Source organism: Notamacropus eugenii, chromosome 6, assembly GCF_028372415.1.
Source record: "Notamacropus eugenii isolate mMacEug1 chromosome 6, mMacEug1.pri_v2, whole genome shotgun sequence".
In the NCBI taxonomy this organism is placed as follows: domain Eukaryota; kingdom Metazoa; phylum Chordata; class Mammalia; order Diprotodontia; family Macropodidae; genus Notamacropus; species Notamacropus eugenii.
In genome coordinates, this window is record NC_092877.1 from 377,578,044 (window position 1) to 377,605,101 (window position 27,058).

Sequence of the window (27,058 nt, forward strand, 5' to 3'; positions counted from 1 at the left end):
ACAAGCATATTTTGAAGCACTCACCATGTGCCACCACTGTCCTGGATGGGACCTCAGGGGGAGATTCCACAATCTTCTGAATTAGATCATTTCTCCAGTCCTCTCCAATACTGAGAAGCTTTTCTTTTAACAGTCTAGAAATTCCTTCTCAGAAATTTCTGTGCACTGCTCCAGGCTGAACCAATCTGATTCCTCCTCTATGTGGTGACCCCTTCAGTTCTTGAAGATGGATTTGTATGGCAGGTTGCTCAATTAATCCTTCCCCAGGTGCAACTGTAAACTTATAATTTTTGTTTCAGAAGAGACAATGTGTCTAGAGGATCCTGGATTGAAAGACAAAAGGGACCTCAGATGTCATCTAGTTCAACTCCCTCATCCCATTGAGAAGGAAACTGAGCCCCAAGGAAGTAAAGTACTCAGCCAGCATCACAAAAGAAAGAAAGAAAAGAGATAGGATTTGAATCCACTTCCACTGACTCCAGAGTCACACAAAATAGCTCTAAGATGATGAGGGGGTGGAGGGAGCACCAGCAGCACAAGACTGCTTTGGAATGGAATCTTAAGGGAAACTGGGAAGTTCTAGGAACAGAAAGAGGTGAAAAGGGAGTACGTGCCATGCCTGAGAGACAACAAGTGCAAAGACAGAGATGAGGAACAGAGCGTTCAGGTGGACAACAGAGGAGAAGTTACAGAGAAGGGTTTCTGGGGTGATGATTTCTTCCCTATAGCAACACAGTCAGGAATTCTCCTTCTCCCCTCTAGGCTGTGACTCCCCACCCCTCCTGGGATGGTTCTCCCGGCTCATGATGACAAGGTATCTTTGGAATGGGGTCTGGTGATGACTCCCACTCCATGGAGTTTGAATAGGACATTCCCTGGAAACTCAATCCTTAACTGAGTCCAGGCTCTGACCCACCTTCAAGAAGCCTCCAGTTGAGATTGCATCTTTGCCCCTCTCCTACCACCCATAGCTCATCTCTTCTGGGCAAGGTTGGCATATGTCCTGACCTTGCCATGATGAGGAAAACTAGGACACAAGTTACATTTGTTAAATGAGGCATCAATATGCACAGGAAGATTATCATGGTGATCTGATAAACTAATTCAGCCGGATCCGCTCAATCCGCTCAATATACACTTATACACTTATACAATATACACAATATACAGCTCAGAAATACACTTTCCAAGAGTATCTGCATTTGAACCTGTGTGCTCAAGATCATAATCTCTAATTGTAAAATTTCAGGCATCATAGTAGGGGAGAAAATTTTAGGCAGAGGAACCTTCTTGGTCTTTGTCAAATCAAACTAGGCTACTTAGCCTGCCTTCCCTTCTAAATTTACCTCCCGTCTTCTCCGTGTCTATATATTCGGTGAACTATATAATTTATGCACAATGATGGTCATATAATTATTGCATATATAAATATTTACTCATTGTCTCTCTCATTAGAATGTGAGCTCCTTAAGGAAGACCGTGGCTTTGTCTTTGTTGGTAATCCCAATGATAAGCGTAATGTCTGGTACGTAATAAGCTCTTAAATGCTCGTTGCATCATTGATCAGTTGAATCGTAGTCATAAAGTAAGAGATGATCCTCAGTCTCCTCTTTTCCCTCATGATGCCGAGACATAGGCGGGGACATATGACAGCAATCCCATTCATTCTTGATGCTTGATGGATTTATTCTAAGTTGAGACAGCCTGAAGGTAAGACTGGGGAAGTCCCACTTCCAGATTTGTGGATTTTGATGAAATCCAGTGCTTTCCTCTTCCCTCCACTCCACCCTAAAGCAGAGCAAACTTGCTTTAACAGGGTTTCTCCCACACTTACACACCGCAGTCAATTCATATCTGAGATATAGAAATAGTGAGGACAAGATAAACTCCCTTAGAATTAGAGCAACCCTGGAGAGAAATAGGTTAATGGGACCTTGGGGGGTCCCATTAGGAAAGGTAGATGGTCCAAACCTAGGGAGGTGATTGCCCCATGGTCCTCTGCCCCAGCCAGACCACTTCTGAAGCTTTGGGCTCAGTCCTGGCTACTACAGAGCAGAAAGGACCTTGAATAGCTAGAAGACATCCAGAACCAGACAACCCTGAAAGTGAAGGACTTTGAATTTGTACTATATGAGGACTGATTGGGGGAAATGGGAATGTTTAGTTTGGAGAAGAAGAGAAACAAGACATGTTCTCAAGTCTTTAAAGGGCTGCCACATATAAGAGGGATTAAATTTGTTTGGCTTGTCAAAATGGAATCTGGAAGAACATACATTTAGGCTTGATATAAACACATAGATCCTTCTTAGCAATTAGGCATCCAAAGTAGAATGGGTGAGCTGCCTGTCCCTGGAGAATGCTGAGCAAAGACTTCAGTATACTTCGTTTAAGTGAGTTGTGGTTAAGTGTGGGCAGACACTTCACTAGGAATTTCTTGAGCCTGGAGCAAATCTCACCAAGCATGATAGGGGTAGTGGGAAGAGTCCTAGCTCTGGAGTCAGGGAGCCTGGGTTCAAATTTTGCTTGTGACCTTATGTACATTTTCTTTAACCTCTGCAGCCTTCAATTTCTTTCTTTGACAGGTGAGAGAGCAATATCTCATAACTGCTGAGGCTTTATCGAGCTCTAAGCCTATGAACCTAGCAGAATGGCTCAATTTGATTTTGGGGGAATGGATCCTGGAGGCAGAGATCCTTGTACGCTCTTGTGGGGCCATTCCAGGGGAGGCTGCCATGAGGCACAGGGCAAAAGAACTGGGCAGGTCCGATTTCTCACATCGATTTTATTTGAACCAGCTTTTCTCGCTATTTAAATGGTAAGTTCTTTTGTTGCTCTGTGCTGAAATACTGCAAATTTTGGCAGTGCCCTCTAAATTCAGTACTCTCATGGCAAAGCCCTACTCACTCTTCCCTAGTTGTAGCTCTGAATATGGATGGAACCAGATGACGTCTGACACATTTGTTATAAAGATTTTGTTTTTCTTTCTTCTTTTCCCATGAGGATCGGGGTGAGGTGGGGAGAGGGGGAGAGAAAATAGATTTCTGTTAACTAAAAAAAAATTAAAAGAAGACAGACCGCTTATAACCTCTGAAAATCTTTGTCTATAATTAGGTGTTTCAAAGTCTAGGAGAACACAGGCCCAATCCCAAGTCAAGTATTACTGACCTTTGTTATTCTTGTCTTTTCTTATCCTAATTGTTTGTTTCCCTCTCCCCAAGTTCTACCCCCTGACCTAATTCTACAGGGCACTTAAGGTACGGTGAACCTTAGTCCGAACAAAAAAGGGGACAATTTAATTTTTAACATGACTTGTGACACTTGGGGCTGATTCCAAGTAAAAACATGCAGCCTGGTCTCCTGTGTTCAAGGAGGTCCAGCCAGAGATTGTCTTCACACGGGAGCCTATTTTTTGAGTAGTATCCATCCAAGATCCCTCAACTGCTTTGCCTCCTTGGGCAAGCTGACTTACAGACTATGCCCCATTCACTCTCTGATAGTTTTTGGGCACATACATTTCTGAATGGCCATTTTCTGCTACTCACAAGGTTTTGGGGTCTCCCCAATGTCTTTGCTTAGAGTTAAGGACTCAATTTTTTTTGTCTTTGCATTTTTTTATTTTTGTTGTTTAGCGTATCATGCTTTGTACATGAAAGGTGCTAAAGAAATAGTGGTAGTTGGTTTTATATAGCTCCATTACTCTGATGGAGCTGTGATCTCATCACTGGATCATTCCCTCCAGTGATGCAGGTTGCGACTCTTTCATGTGTAATTGATTAATACTACTCTTCTGCATGTCTTTCCAGAATTTCAGCATACAGGGAACGGGATAGTAAGCAGATGACCAGCCTCGAAGTCCTGGGTTGTCCCTCTACCCAATACTAGCTGTGTGACCTCAGACAATTTACTTAATTTCTTGGTGTCCTAAGCAGGTCTTTAAAACTCTCTGGTACCTGAAAACAAAACAAAACAAAACAAGAAACAGCTTCTTAGTGATGACATTTTACATTTAGAAAAGTGGAAATCATGACCTTTGCAGAGCTGGGAGGAAAAGTATGAAGAAATTCAGAAATTTATTATTAATTATCCCCCCATAAAAGCAGCAACTGAATCTTCTGTTTAAGTTCTGAATGTAGAATCTCCTGTCTCCTTAGGAGTCACCAGGGCTGCAAATAATATTGTATTATTCTTTGCTCTTACCTGATGCTGCTGCCCTATGGATCTCAGAGCACTTTTCACACTAACTGATCTGTACCCCATTTGCAAAAGGAGAAATATAAAAAGTTAAACAATTAAGAGGGGTCAGGTGATGTCTGAAGCAGAGCTAAAGCTGCATTCTGTGATTCCTGGCTACAAGTTCCTTGTTTTTATTCATCAGACCAGCAATATTTTTTTTTTCCTGAGAGGGGGAAACTACATTACCTTGAACTTTTCTAAATTTTTCAAGAGGTTCACTTGAACTGTTATTAATTTCCTGTTTTCTAACATGCAGATAACTTTAAACTCTTTAAAACACTGGAAACTAGGCATAATGGCTGTGTACTGTAATCTCTAACCAATTTTTCATGGTTGTCTTTAAGGGCTCTTGCCACACGAACACAATTGACACTGAAAATTGCAATAATGCTGTCAGAGCCTTATGTAGCATATGCTGTCACAGCTTCTCTACCTGGACCATCTCTGCATGAGAAGCAGGCTCACGAACTGAGTGGTTGTGCTCATTTCAGGAATGAGTCTTCTAAGTGAACTGAGGCTGCTTTCCTTCTCTTCCTCTGAATTTGCCCTTATCATAGTATGTGATGGATAGCACCTGACTCTCCCAACTTCCCTCTTCCCCTACAGATATCCTGAACACTGTGTTGGAGAGGCCTTTTAGAACTGGACAGATGATCTCACTGGTCTTTTTCTCTTTTCCTCTGGATCTCATGGCAGAGACTTTTATATCTTCAGTTTGAGCAGAGAGCATGTCTTCATAACGTTTTTAAAATCCCAGAATAGAGGACTTTGAAAAACATTTGTGAACTTGCAATCCTTCACAGCCCTGTCATAAAAGAATGGTTCCTGAGCAACTGATCTGGATACCATTATCTGGTGGTTCTGCCTGATTAGAGGAAGCACCTGCCTAAGAGAGGATGCAGGTTAGGCATTACCTTGACCACCAGTATTGTCCTGATCAGAAACCTACCACTTTTAACCTGCTGTACTTGAAGACCACCTCCTGCTGAAATGATTCAACGTCCGTCTACAAAGCAGTTTCAGAATATCTCAGAAAGAGGTACCACTTCCTGGATGCTTGTTCTGTCATTAGTATGAGGAGATGGTTGAATCCCTCCTCAAATGTGCCTGACTAGAACTTCAGGTTGGACTATGCAGTGGGAAAACTTTACTTTTTAGGACATTTTCCTTTTTAAAAGAACAAATATTTACTGGAACCATTGTCAGCAGCTTCAAAGGTCTGAATCATGCAGTGGTTACCTACAGAGTTGTCCACACTGTAGTGACTGGGTTTACAATGCAGTTGGACATGCTGGAATATGGACTTCATTCGGATTCTTTTACTCTCAAATGTTTGCTTTTTTGTTTTGGTTTCTACAGACACTGATTTGTACATGATCCAGAAAGAATGTGAAAACATCTTTTTGTAACACCTTTGGAATTCTTGATAAGATACAATTTTGATAGCCTACAAAATTTTCCTGTATTTATCAGATTAATAAACTAAAAATCACATGAAAAAACTCTCTGGTACCAAGAAATTGCTGATCTGTATCCTTAGAGGGAGTTTCCACAGTGGGGCTTTCACAAATGGATTAAATCCCAGGTCTAGATGAAAAAAATTGCCCAGTTCCATGCCAGTTGCCAGGATTAATAATGGGAAAGAGGAGGAAGAAGAGGAGGAGGAGGAGGAGGAGGAGGAGGAGGAGGAGGAGGAGGAGGAGGAGGAGAAGAAGAAGAAGAAGAAGTAGTAGTAGTAGTAGTAGTAGTAGTAGTAGTAGTAGTAGCAGTAGTAGTAGTAGTAGTAGTAGTAGTAGTAGTAGTAGTAGTAGTAGTAGTAGTAGTAGTAATAGTAGTAGCAGCAGCAGCAGCAGCAGCAGCAGCAGCAGCTTCTGTTGTCCAGGAGTTTACATTCTATTGTGCAGGTAGATAAGCAAGTATGAGGTAATTTAAGGAGGGTGCAGACACTAACAATCAGGGCATTCATGGAAGACTGCATGAGGGAAGTAGCCAATGAATGAATCTAACATCTCCAATTAAGGGTTAAAAGTACCAGCACTGAGCCCATTCTCCCTCTGCCACCCCCCACCCTGGAGGAACTCAACAAGGCTCCACATGGGAATTTTGGCATTTAATGTTCTATGTCTCCTCATCTGAAAGACTGAAGTGGTTGCTCCTTATTATCTGTTTAACTTGGTTGAAATCTCTTATCCAATATGGTCCTTAGTCTCCTCATCTGTAAAATGAGATGGATTAGATGACTTCTAAGGTTGCTTTCAGTTCTTAATATATGATTCTTAGGAACTCAGAGCTGACCCATTACTGCCTGTGGGATATTGGTCAAGTCACTTATTCTACAGATGAGTTTCCTCATCTGTAAAATGAAGTGATGGGCCTAGATGAGCTCTAAGGTCCCTTCTGTTTCTTGATGTGTGACCCTTAGACACTCCCAACTGCTTCCTCTTACTACTTGTGTGACCTTGGGAGAGTTATTTGGTCTTTCGGATCCTCAGCTTCCTCATTTGTAAAATGAGGGCTGAGGCTCCATGGCCTAGGAGGAAGGTCCTTCCTATCTTTAAAGTTATGGCAGTTCTGTAGCTCTACATCTACCGTTGGTCCTATAGCAGTTCTGTTGCTTCTCCCTATGTTTCTGGGCCCTCAAAAGCCATGTCAGGCTTCATGGTCATGAGCCATTCGCTAGGCTTTGTTGGACTTGAACAGTCTAGACTAGGTAGAATGCAAATGAGAACCTGTGTGTAACTTCCCAAGACTTATCTCTAGAAGTCCAACATTTTATCAGGAGATGTTCTATGGCTGGGAATGTAGGAACATGGGGTCACCATGATCCTTGAAGATTCAAATTTTGGTGACCCAAAGGGCAATGGAGAGGGTAGGCATAGGTAGGGGGCAATGGGCCCAAGAAGTGGCACAAAAGTTGCCAACCGAGCAAATGGATCATAAAGAAAGGGGTTGAGGTCATCCTGGGATGAGAGGGGCAGGGGATTATGGATGGGCAGCCCAAGGACCAAAGACATGCTCAGGCATTTCCTGAGGCCACTAGGGTCAAAGATTTAAAGGCATGAAGAGAAATCATTGTGGGCATTTCCCAGGTTGATTTCTAGAGCCTCTGGGTCTCCTGAAGGGATTGGAATAAAGACATTTGGTTGACCCTTAGCTACTCACAATGTGAGGCAGATTTCCACGTAGGAGCTCCCCGCTGATGATTAACATGTTCCAGGACACTGCTTTTGAACAATATCCTGCCCTGGGTAATGCTTACCTTTTCTTCCTGGCTTTTCATTCATTCATTTTACAAACACACATTGAGCACCCACCATATGCCAAGTACCGTGTTAGATATTAGAGTAGATGCAAAGTTAATAGGAGACACCAAGCCTGTCCTCATGAAGCTTACAATCTGAAAGAATTACTCTATACAATTTCACATGAAAAGTATAGCAGAGAGTATAACGCTGGCACTGAGCTCAGAGAACCTGGTTTCCTGTTTTAGCAACTGCTACCACCTGCGTGTTCTTGACCAAGTTACTTAAGCCCTCTAGGCCTCATTTTTCCCATTTATAAAATGAGAAATTTCCAGTCCAGCTCCCTCAGTTGCTCAACAGGGAGTGAACCTGAAGTTTAGAGATGGGGAGAGCTTTGCTCAAGGTCTTACAAATAGTATTGAGTTGTTGATAGATAGGAGCTGGCTGTAAAACAAATCAAAAATAATGTTTGCTTTATCCTCCCTAGGTTTTATTAGCCAAGTGTGAGAAGGGTGGGGGAAGGGGGCAATGAAGAATGAAAGTCCTAGCGTTTGCCCAGAATGCCAGTCACCCTTCCAAGGTGAGAGCTCATTTTGGAAATGCCGGAAACTTCCATCCCCACAGGAACTGGAAAGTAGGTGGAGGAGGGGCTTGACTTGGTATAAAAGGAAGGGAAACCCAAAGGAAGAAGAGAAGTCTTGAAGGTGAGAACTGGAGCCAGGAGCCTAGCAGTCCATGGAGCCTCAAGGGACAGCTATTGGAACCAGAGGTGAGTGCTGAGCAAGGATCCTTTGGAAGTAGGAGCCAGAGCCAGTCCTACAAGAATGCCGAACCCCACACACTTCTGAGACTGATGCCTGAGGCTGGAGAATAGGCTGGAGAACATATAGTACAGAGCAGGGCTTTGGCCTCTGGAGCCCCAGAAGGGACTTAATTTTGATCACATCATGGTACCCATGTAAAGTCTTGAATTTGGGGTCAAAAAGGCCTGGGTCTGAATCCCATTTAAGTCAATTAAGCAAGTCACTGAGCCTATCTCAGCTTCCACATGGGAGTGCTACCTGTAGTACCTACTTTGGGAGGGATTATTGTGAAGATTAGATGAGAAGGTTTGTAAAGTACTGTGCAAAAACCTTGAGATGCTAAAGAGAAATGTAAGGGAGAATCTCCCAACCCACCTCACTTTCCCCACCTCCATAAATCAGTGTAAGGGCAGGATGGGAATTTTAACAGGATAGATATGGTGTTCTGCACTCCCAAGATCTGTTTACAGTCTCTTTACGAGCCATTTTGATTAGGTCAAGAAGGTTACAGCTACTGACTAACCCAAAAGACTATTTGAATAGGGGCTGAAGCCTATTTGAATAGGCCACCAAGCTCCCTGCTGTGCCCTGCTTCTTACCGCCCACCCTGGTCCAAGAAGACTTGTTATCTAGGTTGGAAAACCAGAGTGGGAAAGGTAGCAGCCCTGATGGGGTCTAGTTGGTTTGCAAGACTCATCTTTGTGGACATCCCCAGCAGAACTCATTATTTTAAGTGGGGAAGTCAACTTCACCTTTCCTAAACCTGAGAACCTCCTCCCTCTAGGGGACTCCGTTTCCAGCTCTGTAAAATGAGGGTGTTGGACTAGATGGCCCTCCTCTGAGGTTTTCAGCTATTATTATTATTTTGTATCTGTGGAGTTTCCTCATCTGGAGTCCCTTCACCCCCATGCCAATGAAATCGGAAATTTGAATTAAAAAAAAATGTTATTCTGCTTGCCTACCTCCCAAGGTCAAGAGAAGTGTTTTGTGAACCTTGAATCCCTAAAGAAATGCAATCTGCAAACCCACCCCACCCCTTTCTTCTCCTCTCATAGCTCCCATTTCCACCAACTTCCTTTCACAAGCATCTTCACCTTCAGAGTCATCACTGTTTGAGGGATAGAACTCAGCATTGCCCCCATTTTATAGAGGGAGACACTAAGATTCAGAGGGGGTAGAAAAAGGTTACAGAACTTGTTCTTAGGTCCTGACAAATAAAGACATGAGAAAAGGCAGAGCTGCTTAGATCCACACTGATACCCTCTCCCTTCGCATCCCCTTCCTTCTCTTCCCATCATGCTTCTCTCTTCCCCTTTTCTTCACTCCTCCCCCCTGGTTGTTCCTTCTTATTTCTCTCTTTCTTCTCTCCCCTCCTGTCTTCTTATCCTTCAAACCTCATGCCCTGACCCACCCCACCCCACCCCCTCCAGAGGACAAACCAGAGACACCAAGAATCATAAGTTCATATATTGGGGGTTAGAGTGGATCTTGGAGATTCACTAGAGTTCTTTCACTATACCCTGATGTTGGGGGCAAACAAGAAATGAGCCACTCCTCACATTGGAAATAAACATTTCCTCTGAGGTCACCAGTGCCTTGGTCTCACGCTGCTTGGTTTTTCCCACTCTGCCTCATGTTATGGTTATCTGTGCACAGGTAGGGGTAGGCAGGGTTGATCAGAGTGGGACCAAGATGTGACTATCTCCTGGACTTCTAGCCTGGGCCAGATGGGGTGACCCATTCTTAACAAAAGATCCAATGATCCCCCTTATTTGTATTTGAAGGGCAACTAAATGATGCAGTGGATTGAATGTTAGGTCTGGAGTCAGAAAGACCTGTGTTCAGATCTGGCCTCAGACACTTACCAACTCTGTGACCCTGGGTAAACCTCTTAACCCTGTAAGCCTCAGTTTCCTCATCTATAAAATGAGCTGAAGAAGGAAATGGCAAACCACTCCAGTATCTCTACCAAGAAAACCCCAAATGGGGTCATGGAGAGTCCAACATGGCTGAACAACAACAAAAGCCTAGCGTCATTGAGCAGTTGGCACTGCCCTTTTCCCCATTGACTGTATTTAAAGGAATTTAATACAGAGAGTAAATCTTTATTAAGCACTTACTGTATGCCAGGCACCATGCTAAATGCTGAAAATACAGATATTCCTTTTTGCTGGGAAATATACCTTGAAGGACAATGGCCCTAGAGAAAGGGCTGAGTGCTTAGCACCTTCTTTAGAGACATCCAGCACTTTCTAGGGAGATTTTGTCTATCCCTGGGTGGGAGGTAATGGGTCATCCTGGAAAGAGTGTTGGAGTCAAATGCTGGCTCCCACCCTGAGGATCTGGGGGACCACAGACAAGGGACAGCTTCCCTGAGCCTCCTATCCCTCATCTATGAAGAGGGAGTGATCACCAACCTTCCTCCTAGGACGGTGTAAGGAATGTGCTTTCTAAGCACCTGAGTGCTGCCCAATCATAAGGCATGACAATATCCTTAGGGCCTTTAGAGAGCATTCTGGACGCCTCTAATAGGGAGGGATGTAACATTGAGGAGAGGACTGAAAAGGATGAAATAAAGGGATAAAGGGATTGCCTTGTGGCAATCTGCCTCAGGACTCTGATCATGGAATTTATGCGTCATCTAATCTGATGACGACCCCTTGTCCACTTTGTCATACTGTCCCTATGCACGCAGGCACACAGGCACTATACACTTGGACATACATCTTCCTGCCATGTCCTCATCCCCAACCCCCATTCCCCCAGGGTAACAAGCAGTAGCTTAGCTAGACACCAAGTTATGACTCTTTCTATTACTTACCATAGAAAGTCAGCTATGTTTTGGTGAGATAATGAGTTTATCCCAGAGTCAGGAAGACATGAGTTGGAATCCTACCTCAGACACTTACCAGCTGCATCCCCTTGGGCAAGTGACAACCTCTGTTTGCCTCAGTTTCCTCACTATTAAAATGAAAATAATAGTACTTACCTCCCAGGGTTGTTGTGGGTTCAAATGAGACAATGCAGGTAAAGTACTCTGTAAGCTTTAACAGAACATACAAATATGAGCCATTATTTGCTCCTCAAGTCTGAAAAAAAACATAAAGAAAGCGGCTTTATGTTTATTCCCACTTGAGTGAACAGAAGAACAGTGTGGTGCTTGTTTAAAGGGCCTGGCTCTAGATTTTGATGGCATTCTCTCCATCATCCTTCTCAGGACCGGCTGGAATGGAGGTGGGATCGCAGGTCACAGTCATCAGAAGCACCCAGGTGGTGATGAAGGATGCCATTATCCAGGCAGACGTTGTCATCACCGGTGGCCAAATCACTGATATTCTACCCGTTGGAAGCAGAGTCCAGCGCCCAGGGGATAAGGCAAGTATGAGGGCCCCCTTGCCTAGCCCCAGGAAGTCCTGAGGGATGTTTGGGTTCATGTGGGGGGAGGGGAGATGGACAAGCCTGTACAACAGAAACATTTGCAGGTGTCTGTCTGCAGGTGCAGCTCTCTGGGTTTTGTCAAGCAAATAGACAAAGGAAATACTCAGATTTTGAATAAGAGGGTAAACATTTTCAAGGATAGAGCCTTATCTGCAGGTCAAAATTGTTTGCTCGGAAATGTAGGACTGAACAGTCAAACAAATTCCTAAGGATTCCTGACATTTACCTCTCCACTTTTCCCAAGTAGCTCAACTGATCTGACCTATCTATCTACCTGCACAACTCTGCAGGAGGCCTCTTCTTCCCTTCCAGGCCCCTTAGGCAAGACAGGCTCCATTACCTGATCATCTGTCTCCGTGGGCAGCCCCCCTCACACAGCTTCCATGCTACACTAAGGAGTGAATGGATACAAGTTCTCCCTTGCCCTGTCCATCACACTGTGCCCAAATAAAGATCTGAAGAGATAAATGTAGAGACCCCCTTTCTTTTGTTTAGAGGTGTTGGGTGTTGGGTGTCAAACAGGTGATAGGCTTTGGGTGTTTCTGTCCATTAGTCACCACACCAGACTGAACTCACTCTTCTTGGCCCCTTAGGACAGACATGGGGAACAGTGGGTACAAGCTGCTGCAAAGAGACACATGAGGCTCAATGTCAGGGAAAAAATCTTCCTATCCATTGGAGTGCCTGGCTGGGTGTGTTGTAGAAGGGCTGCCTGTCCCACCATCTAGAATAGTGCAGGCACGCAGTAGGCACTTAATTGGTTGATGGATTGATGGATCCAACTCAGAGAGGCTGGAATTCTAACCATGTGCAGGCATGCTAGGGAAAGATTGGGTCTCCTTTTTTGGCTGCTTCATAAGCCCTCATGGGACATGGTAGCAGAATGAAAAAATCACCTACCTAGCTACCCTCTGTTAATTATTTCCTATTTATCTTGTAAATAGTTTGCTTTGTTTGAATGTTGTCTTACTCATTGGACAATAAAGCTCCTTGAGGCCAGGGACCGTATTGTTCCTCTTTTTGTATCCTTGGCACTCAGCACAGTGTTGGGCACATAGTAGGTGCTTAATAAATACTGATTGGTTTATTGTTAGCTATACACAGACCACTTGATTCCTTCTCAAAATGAACATTGTCTAGACACGGACTGAGAATTCTCTAAGAAAAATCTACAATCAGAGGATAACACTAACATCCACCAAGGCACATCTCTCCTTAGGATAGCAGGGTCTCTCTTATGATGCCTGCCCTCCACAGCACAGCTGTGCACTTAAACAATGACAGTTGTTATTGATGGACCTGGATCAGAGAGAGGGCTTGAGGATGCTACCAAGTTGGTGCCAACTATAGTCAAGCCAGGTTCATGAACCAGACTGAATTAAATCAGAGTTTTACCTCATACCAGGGTACCAGCCTGACCTGGTCAAGCACTCTTTGGTTATTTTTATTAGTATCTGTTGTTGATTGAGTTTCAGTATTCATGGAGCTATTGAGGCTTAAGGGGGCAACTCAACTCTTATTTCATTTCTACCTTTGTTGCTAGGAAAAATGATCTTTCTTTGGACTGAAAAGTGCATAACAAAACATGACAAAATGGCTAATAGAGAGTTGATAGACAAAATAAATAAAGAGAGAGCAGGAGGAAAGCATCCAGCTGTTTTCAAGTCACCTGGTCCAACTCAGTTCTGGCCTCAGGTCTTGAAAAACCTTATGGGTGGAATGGAGCCATGCTTAGCAATTTTTGAAAAATCATGGAAAACTGGGGTGGTGCCACAGGTTTGGAAAAGGGAAGATGCAGTTCCAATTTTCAGATTTTCAGAAAAGGAAAGAAAATGGAGCCTGCAAACTATAAGTTCATGAGCTTGACACTGATTTTTGGTAAAAATCTAGAAGATATCGTTAAAAAGGTTGTTGATGAAACTCTAGAAAAGAAAATAGCAACCACAGGGAGCCATCCAGGTTTCACCAAGACTACATCGTGCCAAATGAACTTCATCTCCTTTTGGGAGAGGGACACTGACCTGGTAGATGAAGGGAGTACTCTCAAGTTTCCCCATATTTTAGCCAAGTTTTGACAATCTTTCATACTATTCCTCTAGAAAAGGTGGAGAGCTGTAGACCTGATGACAGGTGAAATACATGACTTTGGGACTAATGGAATGGCTAGACCCAGAGAGTAGTCCTCCATAGTTTAATGACTCTTTGGAAGGAGGTCTCCTGTGCCTTGATTGCCTCCTGTGCTCAGCCTTATTGCCAGCGGATTGTATAAAGAACACAGTTTGAGGATGCTTTTCATATTTGTAGATAGGACAAAGTTGGAAGAAAAGCTATTTATTGGATGGTAGGCTCCAAAAAGATCTTGAGAGGCTAGTGCACTGCACTAGTGCACTGAATAAATTGAAGCCAATCAACCAAAAAGTATTTCCTAAATACCCATTATGTACCAGGAACTGGGCAAAAGGCATAAATGTAAAGCCACAACCAGGTTCTAAAAAAATCACATTCACAGATGCAAGATGAGGATGTTGGGAATCATGTGGCTAGACAGGAGTTTATTAGGAAAGGGGAGTTCAAAAGACCCCCAAGTTGAATGTGAGTCCACAATGTTATGGGCTAACCAAAACAAAAAAAAAACAACAAAAAAAAAACCAGTGCAATCTTGGGCTATGTTATGAGAAGCATAGCAAGAAGTAAGCTGATAAATGTTTAACTACTGGCTCCCCTTTCAATGTACACAGGACATACTTTAAAGTTTAATCTGCATCATTTTAAATTTAATCTGCACCTTCATCACTTTCCTAAGTCTCTTGACAATTAGCAAAATATAAATTGAGCCCTGATTTGTAGTTTACTTATGTCCAAGCTGTCAGTGATTGCGCTGAAAATTTAACAATTGACTCCCAGAGTCAGTATAAGCTGACTTTAGCATACTCTTGAGCAGAACTTCCAGAAAGAGGGAGGTGATCATGCCATGCCCTCTGTCCTGGTCAGAGAGTACTGACTTTAGTTCAATAAATCACAGTTTAGGAAGGTCATTGATAAGTCAGGTAACCTTTAGAGGCAGATATTTGTATAAGTTCTTTAAATGCATTCTCTCTTCTGAGCCTCTTAAAAATAGGTGCTACTGCCCTCATTTTAAAGGGTCATACAGTTAGAAGTGTCCTTGCCAGGATTTGAACTTGAGTCTTCCTGAATCATGTTCAATGCTCTTTAGGCATTTTAGGACAAGAAGATAAGATTCCCTCTGTTCTCTGCTTTGATCAGACTACAGCTAGACTAGAGCCAGAAGGGGCTGTGAAGGTCATTCGGCTAAAGTCGCTCATCCTACAGTGGAGAAAGCTGGAAGGCAATGGGACTTACCCGGGGAGTTAATGCTAAGACATGGGTTGGACCCTGGAGGTCCACACTCCAAGCCCAGGCACCTTCCCACTGCAGCCACTACACTCAGCCCAGAAGAGCTCCAGGTCTTCACTTGAAAAGCCAACGTGCCTCTGATGGGACTTTGAGAGCAGAGACATTTTTAGAAAAAAAGCTTCTAGAATACTCTCATCTGTGTCAAATGAGATAATGTGTGGAGAGCACTTTGGAAATGTAAAAATATTGTAGAAGTGTCGGCTTTTGTTGTTAGCATTGGGATCATTCTTTTTAGCAAAACCTATTTCACTAAACCAAAAGGTAAGCAATTGGTCTGGAATCAAAATCACTCTCCAATCCAAGAGCCAACTCTCAACTGGACTCCCTACAACAGTCATTTCTAAGCTTCATCCTGTGATGGAAAGGCAGCTCTGGAGTGGTAAGGAGAAAAGACTAGAGGAAATACTCAATAAAACATTAAAGCCAAATGCAGAATAGAGCAGATGAAAGTTCCAAAGCGGTAGAGACAAGCAAGACTGTTAAAAACAACTGTGTCAAATTGAATACATAATGAAGAAGGAGCTATCCAGGATGGAGATTCAAGATTTCCTAGTCAATGCTCTGTTTTCTGTTGTTATTTGTACATAGAAATATTAATTATTGTCTAAATTCATAATAAAAATGTTTATAAAATGGATAAACAAAAAAAGAGAATACTAACTTTGGGGCCAGATGGGTTGGGTTGGAGTTGTGGGTCTTCCAATGACATCATTGTGATCTTGGTTGAACACGTCAAATTTCCTCCTTGGTCAAATGAAAGCATTGGACTAGATGCTCTCTCACTGACCTGCCAGATCTAAATCTAGGTACCCTAATCCCCCCGTGGCATCTGCAGTTATCTCCAAAGTATGTAAGCTTCCTTCAGACAAAATCAATATTAATTTGATTTTACCATAATACCAAAGAGCCTTGTGGGGATGTGTGTGTATGTGTGTGTGTGCATGAGTGTGTGCGTGTGCAAGCCCATTCCTGTGCATGCACCCAATTTGGGCAATAGTAGTCACAAATTACAAACAATAAGGCTCTAATGTTGAATTAGGTCGAAGAAATCCCTAAAAACAAAACTAATTTTTTTTTAGTTTCTGAGATTTCCTCTCTTCTTCCTCCAATCCCCACCAAGGACATTTTCTGGAAACCATGATTAATTTGGCCACTGCTATTCAGTGGAGCTCCATCTTTGTCCAGAGAAGTTTCTTTCTAGTCTGTACTTGGGCATCTTAGGACCAGCCACAGTCTTTTATTGTTCCTAGAAATACTACCATCCTGAGGATTTACTGTCTGCTCAAAGGATCCCACCCCACCCGCCAACTTCCAAAGTACGTTCACAAAGTGCTCAATTTTCTTGAGGCTCTGTAAGGAGACCATTAAATAGATGGCATTCTAGCCCCCATGACTCCTGCCATCCCTCCCCTGTACCCCACTGACTCCAAGTTCCTAGGACAGTGCCGCTGGCTCGGGTTCTAGCCTTTAATTCTCATGAGACCAGGGGTATTTTATGTAATCCATTCAGTGCTAATGCTCATCCCTCACTTCATTTTCCTTTCTTTTCTGTCCCTCTCTAGGTGCTCGATGTTGGTGACTTGGTGGTCATGCCTGGCATCATAGACTCTCATGTGCACATAAACGAGCCAGGACGCACAGCCTGGGAGGGATTCTACTCAGCCACCAGGGCTGCAGCTGCTGGAGGCATCACCACCCTGGTGGACATGCCACTGTACGGTACCCTGGGCAATGGGGAGGATTTTGGGAAAGGGGGACAGGGATGGTACAAGGATGGATGAAAGGAGGGAATACTGGACTTCAGGAATGGGTGAAGAGATCTACAGGCTGAAGCATGAACCCAAAGACTCCCACTAACAACTTGCAGGAATATAAAACCTACCTACCCTCTTATGTTTGCCAACATTTCATAGTTTTATGTAACTTCAGAATTCGTTTACATAGATCTAAGAGCTAGAAGGGACCTTAAACATCATGAGTATTTGTATTATACTAATACAAGTCATATGTTATCTATATGGTTATATACACTGCCTTGTTCTCTCACATAAAAGTTTAAGGGACTTGCCCAGTCTCCAAGGCAATGAATGGTACACTCAGGATGCGAATGCAGTTTCTCAGATTCTTTCCATTGCCCCATGCTTAGCCTCTCTTATAGAAGGGTAGTATGCTATGAAGGACAGAGAATATAACTTGGAGTCAAGAAGACCTGGGTTCAAAATTTGCCTCTGAAACTTACTAGTCATGGGACCATAGAGAATTCCTTTCCTTTCCTGGACTGGTTTCCTCATCTATAGGATGACAAGGCTACACTGGATGAGCTCTGGGATCCCTCCCAGATTTACATCAATGATTCTGTCACTTAAGCTCTCAGAGTCTCGTTTTCTCAACTGTAAAGTAGAAATAAACGTTATCTATAGTAGCTACTTTGTGGGACTGTGAGGTACGAGTAAACTTTTGAGTGCCGAAGTCAACAGGTATTTGTTAAGCATCTGCTCTAAGCCAGGCACCATGTTAAGCAGTAGCAACATCTGTTACTTACTATTCATATAAATACGTACAAGGTCATTTCAGTGGAAGGTTTCCCATCATTCCCTATGCATCATATTTAGTAGGAGGAAATTAGGTCATGTTTGATGGTCAGAGCTGTGTGTCTCCAGGGTCCAGATGACAGAGGTGATCACACTGGCACCAGATGTTGGGGGTGCTGAGAACTGGAATGTTAGCAGTGGTACAGAGAAAGCCTTGAGTCTAGAATCAGAGGACCTGGGTTCGAGTCTTCCTCTGATGCTTATTCCCTGTGTATCCTCAGGCACATCACTAAACCTCCAAGGCCCTTAGGTTTTTTCCTGAATAAGCTGAGGAGACTGCACAAGGCGGCCTCCACAGACCAACTCTTTCTAAGATCTCTGTGATTGGATGTCCCCCATGACCATCAGTTCGTAGCAAAAAACAAAAAGTCTCAGACTGATAGGTCCGTACACAGTCAATGTACAAGATTCCTCTCTTTACTTAGGCCAGAGCTCAATTAGAATCCAGTGACTGGCAGTTTGCCCCAGAACACAGAAAAATTCGAGAGTACATTGCTGCTTAGCAGCAGCTGAGTTTAGCACCTAGTTGGGAACAATTAGTTAAACAAGGAACTCCCGGGAGCTGATTTGAGGATGTACTCCATGCCCAGGAACAAACTGCAAATTTAGTGTTCTTTCCTCCTTCAGAATTGCTGTGGTTCCTGTTAATCCAATCTCACCTGGGTGACTTGCATTAGAGGGAGCAAATCCCAGAGCCTGGTGGGACCAGGGCCCCCCACACCTCCTGCCCCCCCAGTACAGGCCACCTCCTTTCCCAGAGGGAGGCCGTGTTCTGTCCACCCAGGCCTGGGCAGCCACATGCAGATAGACACACAGGACAACAATCTAAACATGTGTCTCTAGGAGCTATCCCCGCTTCCCACTGGGGGCATCTTAGAATTTTAGTTCACAGGGAAACAAGATGCTATTATATCTGTTCCCTATTTTGGGGTCTTTGTTCTGAGAGCTTTCTGCCTTTTACTGATCATAGCCTTGCTTGAGAGACAGGCCTTTAGCACAAAGCCCAGGCTTCCATGACCTTGGCAAAGCTTCTTGTCTTCTTACCAAGTGTGGGGTGGAGAGCACCTCAGAGCCCCCGTTCATTCTGAGATGAGATGATTCTGCTTTTAGCTGCCAGGGGGAGGGATGGAGCAGGAGGGAAGTTCAGCTGCTCAGGTGTGAAAGGTTGGGCACCAGAGGTGGACAAAGGGGCATTGACTGAGACACGCCTTAGAGAACAAGGGAATAAACATTCGTAAAGTGAGTGCCTACTCTGTGCCAGGCATTGTGCACTGGGTGCTTTTCTTAAACAACTATTACTTCATTTGATCTTCACAACAATTATGGGATGTAGGTGTTTATCATGATGCCCATTTTACAATTGAGGAAACTGAGATGAAATGACTTGCCCAGGGTCACACAGCTAAGAAGTGTCTGAGGGCAGATTTGAACTCGTCTTCCTGATAGAGTCCTAGGTCTCTACCACAAGGCTGCCTCTTAAGTCATTATGTCATTAGTCAGTGTTTCCTTGGTCTATGGGTAGAGCCAACCCCAGGTAGAGCGAATGGAGGTGATTGTCCAGGCTCAGGCTGACTCTGCTGTGACCAACTTTCTGGGCAGTGATGTAGTGATGAGGAACCCCTGCCACCCCCAGTTGTGGGTCAGACCAAGGCCCATCTCATCCACAGAGGATATGGACCTCTGCTGCAGGCCTGCTTTATTCCAGCTGCTGCAAATGCCCAGTTTTTAACATTTAACTTTTAGCATTTAACTACTGTTGTTATATTTTACTGACAAGACAGGGTTATCAAAAGGGGAGGGTGGGACATTCCTGATTTGGGGAACCACACCCAGAGAGAGAGCAATGCTCGGCAATTCATTCCCATTGGCATCCTTTAGCATAAGAGGCAGAGTCCTGGGCCACATGTCCACAAGCTTGACTCGTAAGACACTTCTCCATCCTTCCATCCGTCCAATCATTGGTTCATTCAAAAGGCATTTCTTTTTCAGCTCCTACATGTTAACCTTTCTAACGCATGGACATGCACAGATAGAGAAACACAAGACAGTAGAACTACTTGGGCTGGCAGCCCGGAATCCCAAGCTCAAAGGGAATCCCCTGTACAGGCACCCATTAGTGGCTGTCCAGCCTCTATGTGAACACCTCCAGGGCTGGGGATGGAAGGCCCATGCCTCGTTTAAACCCCTTGAGTAATAAGAAAGATCTCCTTTCCGTTAAGCCTAAATCTGCCCTTCTGCAACCTCCACCCATCCACGCAATCACCTCCATTGCCCCTGGCTCTGCCTTAGAGGCCAAACAGCAAAGTTAGCCCCCTTCCACAGAACAGTTTCCAAACCCTGAAAAATGACTATCCTGACTGGATTTCTGGGTAATTCAGTCCAATCCCCTCATTTTACACAGGTGGTGCTTAATCAGTGCTGAGCTAAACAAATTCCTTCTGTATGCATGTGAGCGCACATAAGCACGCATATGCACACGCATGCACACATGCACTTGCATGCACATGTGCACGTATGCGCACACATGCACATACATACACATGTACATTGCACATACATGCACACACCTATACATGCACACACACACATGCACACATTTTGTTTGCCTTCGCTCCCCAGAGAGAGCTGTCCATCCAAGGCTGGACTTCTTTTTCTATAGCTCTCTACAATTGTGATGTAGTGGAGAAAAGGAGGATTTTCTCAGAGAAATGAACTGAATGCAACCTCCCAGGGATGAACATAGGACCTCAGAGGACCCTTTATAATGATGGGCCTTGGAGCTTTGTGGAATACAGGAAGTTTTGGCAAAGCTCAGTCCAAGTTTGCCCCCTGGGAATGACAATTCCTTCCCTTCTGCTGTCCAGTGCTGCCATGGAACACCCCAGAAACTGTCTCAGCTCCCCTTTCAGGACTTTCCTGAAATTACATGTGAACCAATACTGCCCTCTCCTGGTGGATGCCAATGTTTGTGAGTCCTATCATAGGATCCCCTACTAAATTTTTAAATTTGGTTAATATAGCTATTTTCATTAAAAGTGTAATTCATGTTAGCGTATAGTAGATTTATTATTCTAAATGAATAAATAAACATTTTCAATTGTATTAGTTTTCATTTCTAATATGGTAAATATTAATAGATATAACCTATGCAAACAAAAGGTCTTTGAGGTCCTCAACAATTCTTAAGACCATAAAGGGATCCTAAGTCTGACAACTGCCGCAGTAAATCACAGAACAAAGGAAAGCCCAGGAAGAAGCCCCTCACTTTACAGATGAAGAGACTGAGGCAGTGGAAGAGACCAAGCCCACCCAGGCAGTGCCTGTCAGAGGTGGGATCTGCCAACAGGCCCTCTGGTTCTACTGTACCACGTTGTCCTTCTCAAGAGTTAGAGGAATGTGGAAGCTTCTGGTGGGAGATGGCTTTGTTTGTTTGCTAAATATGACCCCAGGGAGTCCTTTGAGGTTAGCCCCATTCTGTAGGTGCTGACATTTCTGTGAACTTAAAATGCTTCTTGCTCACAGGGTCTCAGTCACTCCCTCTCACTGCCCAGCCTCTCTTCTCTCTCTCTCCCCCCTTCCCAAAGCATTATCCAGCACTGCCAGATCTCCCAGAGGTCTGCCTGCCCTGCAGTCTAAAAGGGCACAGATAGCCACCCATGTGCTGCCAACACTGATGAGCCCAGCCTGTATAGAATTCACACAGCTTTGGGGGATGTTTTCTTATCTAAGAGGGAAACCCCACTAACTGATTTCTCCTGTTTCTCTAGGAATTGCCAGCCTCCAACCACCACCTTGATCAATTTGCACACCAAGCTCAGGGCAGCCAGAACTCAATGTCATGTGGATGTGGCCTTCTGGGGTGGGCTGATCCCTGGGAACACTGTGAGTAACTGCACTGTTTGCTGTCCTGGAGTTAAATCCTCCCCTGAAAACCTAGAACAAAGCCTGGAATGCAGAAGATATTCAATAAATGCCAGTCATTCAGTCAGTTAACACGAATTTACAAGCCCTTTCTATACACTAGCTGTGGTGCTAAGTGCCTGGGATACAAAGAAGGGCAAAAACATGAGTTTCCCCTCAAGAAACTCACCATTTAATGGGGGAGACCACATGCAAATAACTTTGTACAAACAAGATATAGGCAGTGGGGAGGTAATCTCAGAGGGAAGGTACTAGTGGAGGTGGGGGGAGGTTCTAGGAGAGGCTTCCAGCAGGAGAGCTTTGAGCTGGATCTGGAAGAAAGCCTAGGAATCTAAATGTCTGTTCAATCAGTCAATCAAGACATAGTCATTAAGTACTCATTCTGTATTAAGACTTGTGCTAGGTACTGCGGATCCCACCATATAAGAGTGTGACTGTCTGCCCTCGGGAAGCTCACGTTCTAACCAGGTTTGGGGTCCCTGGATCTCCTCCACTGAACTCACTGCTTTACGGCAGGTGATCTTCCTCTAATATTTCATTTTCATCATTGTTTGGGGAACTTGTTGTTGTTGTTTGAGGCAACTGAGGTAAATGACTTGCCCAGGGTGACACAGATGGTTAGTGTCTGAGGCCTGATTTGAACTCAGGTCTTCTGACTCCAGGGCTGGTGCTCTATATAAAAACGTTTTTTTAACAATAATAATAATTACTTCTATAATTCAACAATCTTTGACTTCAGGAATCTAGAGCAAGACTTCTTAACCTGAAATCCATGGATTTGATTTTGGTTTTATTTTTTTTTTAACATTTTGATAGCTGGACTTCAAAATAATTGGTTTCCTTCATAATCCCACATATTTTATTTTATGCATTTAAGAAGATTATTACAAGCAGGAATCCATAAATTTTGCCAGACTACTGCCAAAGGAATCACCTCAGACTTACATGCACACATATGTGCCCATACATACATGTACACATACACATACTCAGAGTTAAGAACTCCTGGTCTTGAGACCAGGATCGATCAATCAACATGCATTTGTTAAGTACCTACTATGTGCCTGGCATTGTGCTAAGCACGAAGGGTACAAAGAAAGCTTCCTGCCCTCAAGACAAAGGAAGGAAAAATCCTAACTCCCAAGAAATTCTTTCCTCTATGACTTAGTGCAGCAGTTGTCGGATTTTTTGGTCTTAGAATCTCTTTATGTTCTTAAAAATTATTGAAGACCTCAAAGCCCTTTGGTTTATATAGGTTATATCTATTGATATTTAGAAATTAAATTAATTAGAAATTAAAACTAATATAATTTAAAATATTTTTTCATTTAGAATAATAGATCCACTATATGCTAATATGAATAACATTGTTAATGAAAATATATTAACCAAAACAAAAAATTGTGAAAGAGTAGCATTATTTCACATGTTTTTGAAAATATCTTTAATGTATGGTTTAACGAATGACAGCTATATTCTCATATCTTCTGCATTCAATCCGTCAAGACATGCTGTTTTGGTTGACACCTACGAATAAAAAGCCTGTTGGAAAAGGGGAAAGTATCAGCTAATCATACCTTAGTATTATTATGCAAATAACAATACACTTTTTTTGGAAGTTGTCTGACGGACAGTTAAAAGACTCAGAACCATGTGCTCTCGGGTATTTGTGCTTGTGCCTCATGCCTAGCCCAGAGTCTGGCACACAGTAGGCACTAAATCAATGATTAGTTGACTGGTTGGTTGGTTGAGGTTAAAAACCTCAGTCTAGGAGCCAGGGATCACCAGTTCTAATTCTGGTTTTGTCCCCACGTCACTCTATGTCATTTATGTCTCTGTGCCTCAGTCTCCTCACAGGTAGATGGAGGACAGTAATAGGATCACAGAATTTTAAAATGTCAGCAGTCATCTGGTCTAGCCCAGTTCTTGATAGAATAATAACACTTCTCTTGACACAGCTCAAGGTCATGGTTGGGAAGGTTGAATGAAATGGCATTTAAGTATTCATTGAAAGAACAAAGCAGTCATTTTTTCTGGCTGTTCTGCATCAGTCGCTCATATTTCTCATCTAATCACAGAATGTCAGAGTTCAAAGGGTCCCCAGAGGCTAACAAGCTGCACTCCCACCTGGGCAGGTAGCTTCTCTCCAGTCTTAGATGAGGGCCCATGCAGCCTATGCTTGAAGCCCACTGCTTCCTCAGACAGCCCATCCCACTTTGGTTCAGCTCTCACTGTGAGGAAGCTTCTCCTGCCATCAATACTAAGTCTGCCTTCATTCACTCATTGTGGCTCCTACTTCCGCCCCACTTCCCGGGGCCAGTCAGAACAAGCTGATCCTCCTTCTATGGGAAAGCATTGAAGGCAGTTGTCTGGCCCACTTCGATCTTCTCCATCCACGGTTCCATTAACTGATCTTTGCATACGTGACATGTTATCCACTCCCTCTACCATTTGACTATTTTTTTTCTGGACATGCTCCTGCTTGCAGATATCTTTTTTGCAAAGCGTACTATGAAGAACCCAGACCATTCTCCATATGGCCTGTGCAGGGCTGATTATAAATGCAGTATAAAGTTTTTATGGAATCATATTTCCTGGTCCCAAATAATCAACATGGGCTAACAAAAGACTATCTCTTTGCAACACCTATTCAAGGTACATTTTCTTTTACTAATGCCACAAAGCTAAGAGGGAAAGCTAGTGCACTAAATGACAATCAGGATGTAAAATATCAGGACAAATCAGTCACCAGGCTGAATCAAATAAGGTAAAACTTGATAGGGACGAAAGTCAAACCTTACAACCAGATTCAAACAATCAATTTCACAAATATATAAAGTGGGGAGGTATGGCTAGACTGCAGTTTGTCTGAAAAACATCTAGAGGTCTTAGTGGATTTTAAGCTCCATGTGCGTCAGGGGCATATAGCAGCCATCAAAGCTTCTGAGAATTAGGAGATGATGGTCCTGGAGTGGGTCAGTTCTGGGTGCTATATTTTAAAACGAATATTGATAAGGTGCAGCATATCCAGAGAAAAGAAATCAAGATATTGAGGAACATCGAGGTCATGCCACGTAAAGATTAGGTGAAGGAAATGGGGACATTCAGCACAAGAAGGAAAGGCTCAGGGAAGAATGTGCATGAAGGTTTCTGTCTTGAATCACTTGAAAGTCTGTCATATGGAAGAAGGAGAGGATATACTCTTCTGGCCCCATAAGGCACAGCCAAGAACTGTGGGTGGAACTTGCAAAGGCAGTTATAGGCTTTGTTTCAAGAAAACCTTGCTCACAATGAGAGGAGCCCCTCCTTGGAGGTCTTCAAGCAGAAGCTGGAAGACCACTGAGGTTGCATGCTGTGGTGAAGATTCCTTTTCAGGCATGGATTGAACTTAGATGACTGAGATCCTTTTCAAGTCTGAAATTTTATGGCTTTATGACTCCCAGAAAATTTAGGGGATGGGGTCACTGATGATATTGTGAATAATTCACTAGGAGAGGCATATCAGCTGCCTCTCTTGTGTACAATAGCTTCAAGAAGAGGTGTGTGTGTGTGTCTGTGTGTGTGTGTGTGTGTGTGTGTGTGTGTGTGTGTGTGTGTAAAGGGGTAGGGTTCCAAAGGGACAAGGGCTGGCTCTGAGGATTCCTCTCCCTCCCTCTTGACTCAGAAACTGGAATTGATTAGGTTGAATGTTTGTGGTAATAACAAATCTTAACCCAAATGGAGCTGAGAAAATGGCAGATTTTGTAGGAGCCCAGAAAGTCTCCCCTATCCTGTTCCCAATCCTGACCTAATTAGGTCCCTTATTGCAGGCATAGAAACTGTAGCATCATCAGGTAGAATCCTAGAGTCATCCAGCATCTGAGCTGCAAGGGACTTCCTACAACGCCTCCAGTTTGCAGCAAGCCAGGTCCTCTGTCTATGGCTTGCCTTTCCACCACTTTTGTTCAATACACACCAGACACTCCATGAGGCGACCTGCCATCACTCTGTGACCCTTGCTGAGCACTTGATTTTATTGGAAGGTCATGGTTTCAGGCTTTCTTCTCTCCTGTCTCTTCTAGGTTGAGCTCAAACCCATGAGGGAGGCTGGAGTGCCAGGATTTAAATGTTTCATGATTGACAGTGGGGTAGAGGAATTCCCCCATGTCAGCATCAAGGACTTGCACATGGCAATGAGGGAACTGCAGGGAACAGACTGTGTCCTTCTGGTAAGCATTCCTCTCCTCACCAGCCTTTTCCCAGGCTGTATGCTGGTACCTCCCTCCCTGTGGATTGATTGTGGAGGTGGGTGACCTAATGAGTTAGTGGCTTCTACTCATTCAGCATTGTTAGAGAATCATAATCCAGAGATAGAAGAAATGTCAGGGGTCATTTAACATGTGGATAGAGTGCTGGTCTCAATGCCAACTGATGAATCAATAAACATTTATTAGACACCTACTCTATGCCAGGTACTTGCGCTAAGTGCTAGAAGCAGAAAGATCTGAGTTCAAGACCCATCGCTGACTCTGGACAAGTCACTTAACCTCTCTTTACTCTGGGACAATCCTCTAAAACTATAAGTTTCAGAGAAAGCGCTAACCTGAATTGGCAGACAAAGTCATGAAGTCTAGGCCCTATCCCATTGATTCAGTGCCTAGTAAGGATAAGGCACAGTGCTAGGCACTAAGGGAGATACAAAATGGTCTAATTAAGTACTTGAGTAAGAATCCCCAGGATAATCTACCCATTCAGCCTTCTCTTGGAGACCTCTGGGGTCCCAGAAGTTCCTGTAGCAGACATGGCTCTTCAGAATAGCTCTCATCATTAGGAAGTTTTTTCTTGATATAAAACCTAACCCTTTGTTCTTGGTTCTGCCATTTGGGAGAAAGTAGAACAAGATTAATCTCTCTTCCATGTGACAGTCCTTCAGATACTTGAACCCTATCATGTCCCCTCTGAGTTAGGCTAAACAGCTGTAGTTCCTTCAACTAATGGATGCAGGAACCTTCCCAGTTAGCCTCCTTTGGGCTCCCTGTAGTCTGTAGAAGTCTTTCCTAAATGTGGTCTCCATAACCGGATGCAATTTCTTCATTTGCGATTTGACCAGGGCAGAGGAGATTGGAACTATTATTGCCCTCTTTCTGGACTGATATCTAGAACCACCCTGTGAGAGAGACAGAGAGAGAAAGGAAGGCAGAAATATCAGAAGAGAAAGGGGGTAGGAAGGGAGAAAGAGGAGGGGAGAGAGGGAGAAGAGAAAGAGACAGGAGGGAAAGAAAGGGGGAAGAGAGAGGGGGAGATAAGGAGAAGAGAGAGAAAAGAGAGAAACAGAGAATGAGAGGGAGAGAGAAGGAAGAGAGAGAGAGAGAAAGGAAGAGAGAGAGAGACAGAGAGAGAGAGACAGAGAGAGAGAGACAGAGAGGAAGAGAGAGAG

The 27,058-nt window shown here is 43.7% G+C and overlaps 1 protein-coding gene across 6 annotated transcripts in view; it reads left to right on the forward strand.

Moving 5' to 3' along the window:
* Positions 1–8,135: 8,135 nt before the first annotated feature.
* Positions 8,136–27,058, forward strand: part of LOC140510274 (allantoinase, mitochondrial-like) — a 42,485-nt gene continuing 23,562 nt past the window's right edge. For all 6 annotated transcript variants that reach the window (XR_011969169.1, XM_072618749.1, XM_072618750.1 and 3 more), the window contains exons 1-5: positions 8,136–8,244; positions 11,496–11,653; positions 16,693–16,844; positions 21,489–21,603; positions 25,704–25,850. Coding sequence is in view for 5 of the 6 variants with exons in the window: in XM_072618749.1 (XP_072474850.1) it covers positions 8,211–8,244; positions 11,496–11,653; positions 16,693–16,844; positions 21,489–21,603; positions 25,704–25,850 (606 nt within the window). In the remaining variant the exon portion in view is untranslated. The remainder of the gene's footprint in view (positions 8,245–11,495; positions 11,654–16,692; positions 16,845–21,488; positions 21,604–25,703; positions 25,851–27,058) is intronic.